The 12,433-nt window shown below is 37.1% G+C and overlaps 1 protein-coding gene across 2 annotated transcripts in view; it reads left to right on the top strand.

Annotated features, from left to right (window-relative positions):
* Window positions 1-12,433, top strand: part of waca (WW domain containing adaptor with coiled-coil a) — a 30,063-nt gene that overhangs the window by 12,429 nt on the left and 5,201 nt on the right. Inside the window, exons 6-8 of one of the 2 annotated variants that reach the window (XM_052571635.1) lie at window positions 2,006-2,121; window positions 5,673-5,924; window positions 9,462-9,584. In XM_052571635.1, the coding sequence (XP_052427595.1) occupies window positions 2,006-2,121; window positions 5,673-5,924; window positions 9,462-9,584 (491 nt within the window). The remainder of the gene's footprint in view (window positions 1-2,005; window positions 2,122-5,672; window positions 5,925-9,461; window positions 9,585-12,433) is intronic. The other variant, XM_052571636.1, reaches the window with a different exon arrangement.

Below are 12,433 nucleotides of genomic sequence, written 5' to 3'. Positions count from 1 at the left end.
CGATCTTGCTCTTGAGTTTATTATTTGTATTATTTTATTGTTATTATTTACTTGCCGCTAAGCAAATAAATCAAACATCCGCGCGGTAAGAGCATCTACGGTAATTGACGTTGGCCAAAACACACAAAGAAACGCGTTGTGAAATAAAATATCATCGGCAAACACAGACATTCGCATTCGGACGGGATTAGTTTTCTCAGAGGATCACTGAGTTTGCTGAAAAATGGTAGGTAATTTGCTCTGGAATTATCACAGAGGTTGTGTGAGAAAAACACAGACGTGGCAGATTCGGACAGGATTAAAATCACCAAGTACGTCTGTGAAACCCAGATTTCTCTAACGACCCCCTGTAAAACTAGTCCCGTTCGAATAGGGCTTTAGTTAAGGGAAAAACATAGTTTAATATGAAAACACGGTGGAGTATCCCTTTAATGAGTGTGGTTGCCAGATATCAAGAGTTCAAATCCCTGAATCAGAGCTTCGCTTTTACATAGATTTTTTTGTCTGGTGCTTTGCTTATTTTAAGCAAGCTGGCAACTATGCGCACGTACTCACTCCTCATTGTGGAAGTGCCGCCGCAGATGATCTGAAAAACAAAACAAGCTGTAGTTTAACAATCTAAATGAAAGCATCATTAAGCCGGTCTGTGTTCTGTCATGAGATCTCGACTGTATTGTTTGTGATTGTGGTCATTGTATAAATGCAATGTATAAATGCAAAACTCTTTAGCTGTTGTGTAAATAGAGAAACATAGGCTAAGGCAATGTGGAATTACTATTTGAAATGTCACTTTTATAATATTTTTCATTTGTTTTACTAATTTATATAAAAAAATAAAACTGATTTCCTATATTTAACACACAAATACAATAGTATATGGTTTGTATGTTATTTTAATGAAATTTGGGGTTTTTTCTTAACAATAATGAATGCTTACATAGAACAAATACAAACAAGTTTTTACAAACACCCGATGCTGGTCTGAAGTGAGATTTGAGTAAAAGTTTACTATTAATTTTTTTTTTTAAGTCTTAGCTTGTACTAATGTTAGCTCTAATGCACCTGTTACCCTGCTGCGATTGCATTTCATATGTAGTTTTATGCCACAGAGCTTCTCTTAAACCAGAGACAGTAGACAGACTTGTGCTCTTGTCTAAAAACTTGTAAAAAATTTTTTTTTACTGGTTTTTATGTACAAAAATAGATTTTTGGTCATGCTTAGGGTGACGTATGGGAATCATCCTTGCCAAGATTTCTATATTGCCTAAAATATCCAGGTTTTGGCTGTTCGCACTGTGCAGATTGATCGTTGTATGACATTCACAAGAGCTATAGAGAGCAGAGCAGATGGCTCCTAATGCATTCGAATCTCTCGCAGTGTCATACAATGATTGGTGCGCAGTGACACCTTGAGTCTAACGAATGAACAAACACGTGTGCATATTTGCATTGCTTTGATTGTTCAATGTAGATCTCACCACCGCATGGCCACGATTGGTCGATTGTGTACAATACCTGCATGTTGTTGGACAAACTAGTTTGGATGTTTTAGGCAATATAAAAATCCTGGCCAGAACGTGTTCTGAATAAATGGCACAAATGGCAACCCTAAACATGGAGCATTCTGAAATATGTTAAGTGACCAGAAACTCACAGAACATGCAGAGATTGACTGCAAACCAAGCTGCTCTGAGACACTGAAAACACAGCGCAGTGCTACACCTTGAATGCGTATGTAATGAAATATAGTCTTTGTGATTTGATAATCATGATATAATTAATTACACATACTGGAACCATGAATATATGCACTGAAATCAAAATGTGCTCCAAATGTACAATTACATGGGCCTAATTCTACTTATCAAGTGACTTGTGGAAATTTGAGACCACTTGTTTCACTTGGGAGTCTTTTTTTCTGCTGTGCCTATTATGTGTGTAAAGCTGATGTGGTTTGGTTGTCTTGTGAATGCCAATACCATTTGTGAATGCTTTCCTGTTTCAGAGAGCAAAGGCAGAAGGAGGCAACAAAGATGGCTGCAGTGGTCAACAGTTTCCCTAAAGACAGGGACTACAGGCGTGAAGCCATGCAAGCTGTGCCCGCCAGCTTCTCCAGCACTAGTAAGAATCAATGCCTGAAGACTCATTATCTAGCTGTGTTAAGTGCGTGCAGTCCAGTTTATTGGGGTAGTCTTAAGGTATAAAGCATATTTAGGACCATCATTCAACTTGATCATGGTAAACCATGGAAGTACTTTATGATCTGAATCAAAGGCCAGGATTGATGCATCTTTTGATTTTTGTATTATGTTTCTGAAAATTGGCTTATGAAGTTAGAAAAGGAAACATTCAACATCAAGGAACATAACATGGAAGGATGGAAAATAAAGCTCTGGGAAGTTAGCTTTGAGTTAAGAAGCTTGCCATATAGTTTTATGTGAAATTATCAGATAGATTTTGTTTTTCCATTTCATGGTCCCTTTTAATCTTACTGACTAGGGTGGGAGGCTGTAACATTGATCTCTACAGCCTGTAGACCAGTCATGGCTAACCCAACACAGATAATGTGATTTTAAACTTTTTCTGGCTTGGAAAAACTAGAAAGGGATCTGATTTTTAGGTTGGCACACAGTTACAAATATTCCGGTAGTAGATGATTCTGGACACATTTGTGCAGAGTCATTACTGACATACTGTTTAATGAAGCCTCATATCCTTTTTTTAACAGACCATCACAGATTAGTTTTGTATTTATAGAATGAAAACATTTAGAGCTTTTAGAATGTTTTTATGTCTCAAACTTCTGCTTATCTGTAAGCAGTGTTGAGGTCTGCTTGTCCGTGCTAGTAGGAGGTGGTAAGTCTTTGCCTTATGCATCATGGCGTGTTAATGTTCTTTAAACACTCCTGTGCTGCATGCTGCTATTTTTCTTCATTTATTTTCCAGTCATCACAACAGTTTACTTCTCTTTGAGTATGGTTTTCAATGCTTGATAATATCAAGGCAGTCAAAGGGTAACAGGTGCTAAGCAGCAGGTTGAAGGCACAGGTTTCCCACTGTAATGGAAAACCTCAGAATATCAGGGAGATTAAAAATTATTTTTTCAGGCCTGGAAAAATTTACTTCCTTGAGTCATGGAAATTTCTATATTGAATAATACTTTTTGTTGGCATGCTCTGTTCTAAAGTATTTCATCACTTAGATATCACACTTGAAGTAAAAATTGCTGCCAAGCCAAAATGCATGATTTTTCTTTCCATTGAATGAGCCAGACCAGAACACAAACTGGTGGGAATGATTGATTAGTGAATCGTTGAATGGAATTGAGTGATTCTTAAAAGTCATCATCTAATAATTACAAATGACTGGAAAGCAATTCATTTGTCAAAAAATGTGGGAGCCCTGAGGCCATCCTTTTTGTGGCATTTTGGTGATTGTGATTACTTGGGTATGAATTTACGACGCATGTCCAAAATCAGCGTACTTTGTATTGAGAAATGCGCGCAGACCTACGTCACCAGTCTATTTGCCTAATCTTCCCAGTACTTTGCAGTGGAAACACAGAAAGCAACAGGTCTGGGGGGAAAAAATTTCCTGGGGAAAAATATTTCGGGTAATTTCGGTGGAAATTCGGCAGTTGTGCCGAATTATTATTTGCTGTTATGCGTGTGCGTCCGAAGCTGCAGTGGCTGTGACGCATGTTTCAAAAAATAAACCTGGACGCGCTACGAGAGAATGCCGTTTAAATCAATTTCCTATTTTTGTTTTCGAAACTTGTTGGTTGGTCCAATCGATTCGTGCAATAGATTTTCTAAGTTTTAGACTAGATGGGAGAAGGGATGGGAAAAGATCTGGGCACAGTTTTTCCAGAACTTCGCGCCAAGTTAAAGCAGTGTCGAGCTGTTGTAATGAATTTTTTAGATGTATTATGGTGCCCGAACCCGTACCAGAGAGTGACTGCAAACATTTTGTTTACTGCAGCCGCAGCCATCATTACCAGGCACGAACCATTGACTCTGACTGTGAATGAGAGTATGAGACAAAGCGAACGCACAGGCCATAGTGTGACATCCGTGTAAACATAGATGACGTCTCAGAGTTTTTTTTAAAGAAGGAACGTAGTCTTTGTTTGCATGTAGGCCTAGGCAATTTATATATTTACAATACTTACTAAAATATAATTAATATTATTTTATTGCTTTTGTATTAGTTGTTTGAAGAGTAAAAAAAAAATAATAATTGGTCGGTCTTGACGCAAATTTACAACCGGCAAGAAAAAAATTATAATCACTGTATATATTATAGATTAAACCGTTCAGTCAAAATCAGTGAAATTTTTTCTTTGAAAGGTTTCTGTTAGTATACTTTCACTTTAAAAAGAAACAGATCCAGTATACTGATACACATCTGCTTTTTGTTTCTCAATGGTTTACGTTAAGACATAGGTGTAAGTGACTGCATTGAATAGGATATTCGCCATGGTGCTCTTCACATGTTGATGTAATTTGGTCTGTATTTGGTCATCCATGCACAAAAGAGTGAAAGAGACCTCAATCTGGTATTAGCATACTGTCAATGCATCTATCTGTATGCGTGCGCTTTGGATGCGTCCGCGTGCTTTGGGTGTGTGCGTCACTGCGCACTGAAAACTATCCTGAGTGTTTTTTATGCTTGCCCTTCAGGCAGGTTTATCGTCCCAACACGTGAGTTTGAACGAGAATGCATAGACTTACATTGGTGATGATGTGGACTGTCAAAATAAGGTGACTATTTATATTAAAGATATCCATTTTTTATGTGTGGCATTGATACATTCGTGCAATCGTTAGATATTTAATCGATGTATCGATCCATATTGATGGATTGTTACACCTCTACAAGGAATTATACGTTTGTACTGAAATTTTTTATTTTATGAAAGGAAAATGCCCCATGTCTCTACAAAAACTAACATCCATGTTATAAAATATGGAGATTGTTTCTCTAATTAAAAGTATTACAATATGCATTATGCATCATAGAACAAAAAATTTGATTTGCAGAGATGAGCCTGTAATGGCCTGATTTTATATCTTTAAGTACAAAGCATGCTGTGTTTCATGATGAGTAACTGTGCGCTCGGTCTCTTAATTGTTGTTCTGGCTGCTCAGCATGCTTGTTCTGAGAGGACCTTTTAAGAAATGTTCAGTAGCGTCTCGCCACGTTGCCAGCCTTGGGAATTGTGGGCTATTTTTGGATCCTGATGCCTGCAACAGCTATTAAACAAAGAAAATTCGATTTGTACACTCATCATGTGTTTCACTCTAGGTGCTGAAGTGGAGCGCTGCTTATTCTGAATGCTTGTCATATGAACGTGCTTTAATTTCCAGTTTTTGAACAGACTGTCTCTTTAAGATCTTTGAAATTTTTCATGTGAAATTTTGGCTGTAGATGATTTGGGTGAATCCATAGGAAATATCAGAAATTGTTGCCGAGACACTTTCAATAATCTGGTTAGGGTTGAAGTTTGTAGATCTGCTTGCTGTCAGATTGATGTTTTATGTACATCAGTCTTTCACAGCAGAAATGTAGATCCTAATTTGAGGGTTTTCCCCTCACTTCTGTCACTAAACTTCATTTAAGCTCTCTTATGGTTTTTTTTCTTTTCTTTAATTTTTCACCCCTATAAACAGAGTCTTCAATTGCCACAGAGAAGCCTTCCTCACTCACACCCTCCTCTTCCTCTGCTGCTGTGTCTGGCTTAAGTGTGACTAACTCTGCCAGCGCGGCCTCAGGCTCTACAGTTCCAGTTTCTCCGGTGATGCAGTCTCCGGCCCCGCCCACTCTTCTCCAAGACCCCTCCCTCTTACGTCAGCTCCTCCCCGCTCTGCAAACGGCCCTGCAGCTTAACAACGCCAGTGTAGACATGGCCAAGATCAATGAAGGTAAGTGTATTGAATCTCAAGCCCCTTTCACTCTGCCATTCCGGCAAATATAGGGGTTAAGTGTTCCTGCAATTGTTCCCGGGTCGCTAGATTTTGCACTTTCACACTGCCAGTAATGACCCGGGATATGTGCGTGCTTTCACACACAACCCTTGAAGATCCCGTAACGACACGTGACATCAGGGCGTGACGTGTAATGTACGAGTCGACAACGCTAGGCACGTTACACTTTCACTGAAGCAAGCAAACGATCTCGGCGTCAGCGCGGAAAGTGAGGAACTAGCCGGTAAAAGAGTCGCGCGATAACGCGTGTCATCACGCGTCATCACTTCGACATGGAATTAGATCAGGCTTTTGTTCACACAGCGCTAGTCTCGGGTCGAACCCCGCAATGTTACTAGATCCCCGACCCGGGTTCAATTCAGTAATCAATCCCAGGACGTGGTTGCTTTCACACAGAAGGCGACCCGTCAATGTTCTCGTAAATATTGCGGGTCCGACGTGCTGTGTGAAAGGGGCTCTAGTGAATAGAATCAGTGGTCGATCAAGGTTAGTAGACATTTTTATACAAAACATTACAGGGACAGTCATACTTGAGGATCTTGAGGTTATATCATGGGTGAGGACAAACATGTTTAAGTGGGTGGGTCCAGAGCCATAGAAAGAGGCTTACATAAAACTGGGTAGGCAAAGTGTAGCGCATAAAAACTGCATATCAAATTGCTATCAGAAAAAAAACAGCACAAAGATTTCCACTATTTTCAAATTCAACTTTCAAATTGAACTCCATTTTCAAACACTCATGTCCTCGCGTCGTTAACATAATTGTGGGTGGGAGTAACAAAACTGACCAATCATTATTTTAAAAGCGTATGGTAAGCACCTATAGGAAGAGGGAAAGTTTATAAACTCTGTAATTGACCATAAAAACTCGCGTTAAATATATTTTTTAAACATATGAAGTTGTAGTGAAACCATACAATTATAATTATCTTTTGGTACATAACATACATCTGGAGAATTACCAGCTTCTCACTGGGTGGGCCACAGCTGAAAATTGGTGGGCCATTGCCCACCTGTAGCTTCGCCATTGTGTTATACACTTGATTACCGTTCTGCAGTAATGGCAGTTACCACCTTTGAACTTGACTACACCACTATAAATTAAATGTGGTGTTAAATGTATTCTAGTCGGGTTTCTCGTACCACTCAAGTGGGGATATAATTGCTTGTTATGTACTTGTGCATGCTGGGTTTGCATCAGCTTTTCCTGTCTTAACTTCACATCTCAGGCTTAAATCATAGCTTTGCTGCTTTCTGAACTGCCATTTGTGAGCGTTTAATTGCTTCTTGCTTTCCATCATTGCATGGATGCATAGTTGCAAACTGATTCTCCTAGCCAGAATCATGGTTGACCAGATGTGCCATCCAGAAAGTCTGAATGGATTTTGGCCGGTCTGCTCTTGCACCACTGCATATGGCAGATGAGTGTAAACAGTGAAATGCAAAAGTTTGAATGATCCAGTGCCAGGGCTGCTGCATCATTCTTCAAGTGCATTAATATTGGGTTCAAACTAGTTGCATGGAATGTTTCCTCTTGTTTAGTCTGTGGTGAAGTGCTTTGCTTAAAGGTGTTTGAGTTTCAAGTAGACCATGAATGTTGTCTTTAAAGGGGACACCGGGGACACTGTGCTCATTTTCCACAGATTGCTATGATTCTTTAAGATCTTAGTGAAAAGTCTATGAAATACTTTGGTTAAAATTTCTCAATGGTAGTGTAAAACAACACCCTTTTTTTTACCTTGACAAAAACGGCTCTTATCCTTTAAATGTAGACCTATTTCTCACCCCACCCCTTTATTATTCACACAGTTATAACAGCTCAAAAACAATTTAAATTGCATTTGTAAATGGCGTATTAGTCATTAACAAACAATTTTATAAGCCCTTTACAAAGGCAACCTTAATGTAATGTAGTGGGATGAGATAAAACGACAGTTGCAGATCATTTGAAGTTTGTGTCAGTATGTCATAAATAAGATGACACTCACGTCTGGTGTAGACACCGTGTAAGACGGTTAACTTTAGCTGCATTCGTTGTGGAACTTGCAAAATAGCACGCATTATTAGGAAAGGCAATTTGCAAAGATTCATAAAAAAAACGTAAACGCTTCTTCTGGTGGTGATTGGACCAATCCATTCTTCTAACATTTTAGCACAACTTGCTTAGTACTGACCCTCATTTACAAAGCAGTTTGGTGTAATATGATCTGCACAAACATAAACGCATTTTGGTTAGAACATGTGAGCAAAGTGGAGCTGTGACGCTCCGCTATGTTTTCAGTTCTATGAACGTGCACTCCACTCAGTCGCTCTAACTGCCCAAGCAAGTGCTCCGAGCAATTCCCGCTCAGTTCCCGCTCCGACATAAAATTGCTGTATGCCTAATTGTTTACTGTTTGTACCGAAATTCTTGTAAATCTGTCTAAAATTGTACATAAATAGCAATTGTTTCAAAACATTTTTACTTTCTGCTAAATTGTATTAATTAAAACATATTAAATGAATAAATATAACATTCGCAGATATACCTAAAATGCAAAAACTGAAGAAGTGTATTTGACTTTCATTCGCTTTATTTCAATTAAAATAGCTGCTGTTGTTGTGCAATAGAATATTCAAAACTGACTCATTAAAACACAAACGCGTACACACACACAACATGAAATGTGAGTAGAGCTTTATAAAATACACCTGGATTATAAAGCCTGTGAAAAGCACACAGAAAATAAAATGTACTTAAAGAAACTTGGATTATGAACTGGGTTGATCAAGTGATGGCTGCTGAAAATGTTAGTTTTCTATCACAGGAATACATTTTTAATTGTGAAATTTGATTTTCCATTACAAAATAGAGACATTATTTTAAATTATAAAATTATTGCACAACATTACTTTATAGTTTACTGTATTTCAGATTTAAAAATGCAGTCTTTGTGAATTTAAAAACATCTGAAAAATCTTGTTAACTCTTAATATTTGAATGTTAGTATAGATTTTTAAACAAGGTTGTATTTTTCAATAAAGTAAATATTGCTTCAAGTTTTTCCAAATATTATTATTTTTTTTTGAGCAGTCTGTAGTAAAATGTTATTTAATAATCCAGTATTTTGACAACTAAATGGATGTGCAAAATCAACTAGTCTGTGTGTTATCTGAATGACTAGTCAGCTAATTTGTCTAAACAAAATTGTATACATTTATCTCATATGGAGTGATTTCAGCCCCAATCAGACTCATTTCTAATGAGATGTGACATAAGTATGTTGGTGGGACACACGCATTGAGACAAACACTCAACCTTTCAGTGAAATCTTGCAGGTGCTTAAAGTTACCAAAGCATTTAGTAAAGAAGGGTTTTTTTTTCTGCAGACTCTGATTTCAATGATAGGATTTTATTTTCTTTTTGATTGCTTCCTGTCTTCACCTTTTATCCTTGCTTTCTTGCTTCATTCTGTGTGTTCTGTGTCTCTGTAGTTCTCACGGCTGCAGTTACTCAAGCTTCGCTGCAGTCCATGCTCCATAAGATCCTGACTGCTGGTCCGTCTGCCTTCAACATCACAACTCTGCTCTCCCAGGCTACTCAGCTGTCCAGCCAAGGTACATACACACACTCTGCTATCTCTCTTGTACTACCTCTTACTTTCAGACCTGCTGTGTTTTTCATTCGTGCTTCAATTCCATGCAAATTATGGCTTTGGCTAATGTGGTTTTAATGTTGGCTCTGCTTTGTGACCTGATCTTGAATTGGTAACTTGAGCTCATGGGTTTGATCTGTTTTTGGCGTGAGGTTGTGTTGCTTGTGTTGTCGACTCATGTCAGCTGTGGGGTTCTGAGTCAGCCTCCTTGAGTTGGCAGATGGGGTTGGTAGCTTAGCACACACACACGCAGATAATGGTGGGCCACATGGGGCTCAAAAATGATTTCTGGTTTAAACACAATTAGCTCTGTATATGGATTTGTCACGAAGCATCTGTTATTTGGCAATATCTCAGTTACATGTTTAATTGCATGTTCACAATAAATGATAGGCTGTATCTTCATAACAAGTAGCTTTTATGTAAATACTTGGCAAGACAGGTATTTTGACACATTTGTGTAATTTAACACAATCCTTTTCTTTTGAGTATCAAGTCAGTGTTTTTAATAGGATTTTTGTGAGACTGTGGTGGGGTGAATACCAGACCATCAAGATTGAATAAAAATGGGTACATTTTAAAGTTAAACACTTTGAGAGCAAAATTAATAACTCTTTTTCAGTCACCAAAGAAAAACAAAATCTGCATCGATTTGAGTCTGGACATTAAAAGTGTACTCTAACCTCTTTAGTTGTGATACTTTCTCAGTCCAAATTACATTGACACTGGTGTTTTTAGAGAACCAGACAATTTGAATTAATATTATTATTATTGAGAAATGCCGTAAATTTGCTTGGATATTAATAGGAAGCTCTTTCTCCCTGGATTCATTTGCATACTGCAATATAAATGATATAGCAAATCATCAGAGTCTATCTAATGACACTTTACATTGTTTCCAGTGTGTTAATTTTATATGAAATGGGATCAGACTATCTAAGGATAAAATTGCTAGAATAAACTAGGAGATGGTGTTTCTGTGCTTTGAGGAAGTTGGTGATTCAGTAGACCTCTACAGCAGAAATAAAGGTGTTCAAATAATTAACATATATTTTCTTAGTAATGCACATGAAAGTAATGCGTACACAACTCTGCATGTATAAAGGAACATTTCCAGTAATTTTTTGAACATTTTGAAACTTGCCAGTAATTTCTGGGAATGAATTGGAAATTTGGGGAAATATATAGAACCACATCATACAAACATAAATATAAATATTTAGTTTGATCATAGGCTCACATGCATGTAAACAATTTTTTTTTTTTAATTATTAAATTGTTTCTTGTGGTGGAATCTGTGATGCTTTTTCTCAGGATTTGATGAATAAAAACTTATGAACAGTGTTCATCCAAAATAGAAATCTTTTCTAACAGTATAAGTCTTCACTATTACTTTTTATTAATTTAACACATCCTTTTTGAATAAGTATTAATTTAAAACAAAAAGAGAAAAGTACTGACCCCAAACTTTTTAATTGTAGTGTATTGTTAAAGGATTTCTATTTTAAATGCTGTTCTCTTTTTCTTTTCTTTGTTTTCACTTTATTCATCAAATAATCCTGAAAAAAAGAATAATAGGAATCATAAAATATATGTATATTAAGCGGCATAACTGTTTCCCAAATTGATAATAAATAATCATGTTAAAATGATTTCTGAAGAATCATGTGACACTGAAGACTGGAGTGATGTTCAAAATTTAGCTTTACATCACAGAACTGCATTATATTTTTAGTGTATTAAATCAGAAAACCATTTTTTTAAATTGTAAAACATTTCACAATATTACTGTTTTATTCTGTATATTTGATCAAATAAATGAAGGCTTGATGAGCAAACACAGAAAGTCCTGAGAGAAAGGCTGCGTGTGAGGCTAACAGAGACGCGCTGTTTAATGTGTATGAAATGTGCTGTTTTCCTTAATGCATAACTCACATTTCACAGGTATATTCTCCATGTGTAAATATTAAAAAAGCCATTAACAATATTTCCATTTTGCTGTCAGAAGTGCATGAGCTTTAGCTTTGCAGTTCTCCGCTAAACTCCATAGACGTAATTTAGAACGAGCGCCCATGCGTGCTAAACAGAGTTTAATGAAATAGGAGTGCAATAACTCTGACTAAAGTATAGATTTTGCTGAAATATTTTAAGTTGGACAATCAATGTGATGCGTAGAATTTTAAACCTACAAGTGAATGTATTTGTATGATTGCATTAACTGTAAAGTGTAATGGGGTCATCAGAATAGCCTTTTTACGCAGTCAATATTATTTTCACTTTTAGTTTAGTAACTAACTTTACTAAACTAGCTTTAAAAGGATTGTTTTTGTTTTTAGATTGCAGTGTTACAATGTGATGATGTTAACCCTTTTTTGCCTATGATATATGCTTACATGCTTATTCACTTTGTTTAATCCAAATACAAAATACAGAGATATATAGGCTACCGTATTTTCCGGACTATAAGTTGCACTTTTTTTCATATTTTGGCTTGTCCTGCGACTTATAGTCAGGTGCAACTTATTTATCAAAATTAATTTGACATGAACCGAGAGAAATGAACCAAAAGAAAACATTACCGTCTACAGCCGAGAGAGGGCGCTCTATACTGCTCAGTTCTCCTGTAGTCTACACTGAAGACATAGAGCGCCCTCTCGCGGCTGGAGACGGTAATGTTTTCTCATGGTTCTTGGGTCTAAATAAATGCGACTTCTAGTCCAGTGCGACTTATGTTTTTTTTTTCCTCATCATGACGTATTTTTGGACTGATGCGACTTATACTCAGGTGCGACTTATAGTCCAAAAAATACG

This window comes from Carassius gibelio, chromosome B12 (genome assembly GCF_023724105.1).
Source record: "Carassius gibelio isolate Cgi1373 ecotype wild population from Czech Republic chromosome B12, carGib1.2-hapl.c, whole genome shotgun sequence".
In the NCBI taxonomy this organism is placed as follows: domain Eukaryota; kingdom Metazoa; phylum Chordata; class Actinopteri; order Cypriniformes; family Cyprinidae; genus Carassius; species Carassius gibelio.
This window is presented reverse-complemented; position numbering and strand designations above follow the sequence as displayed.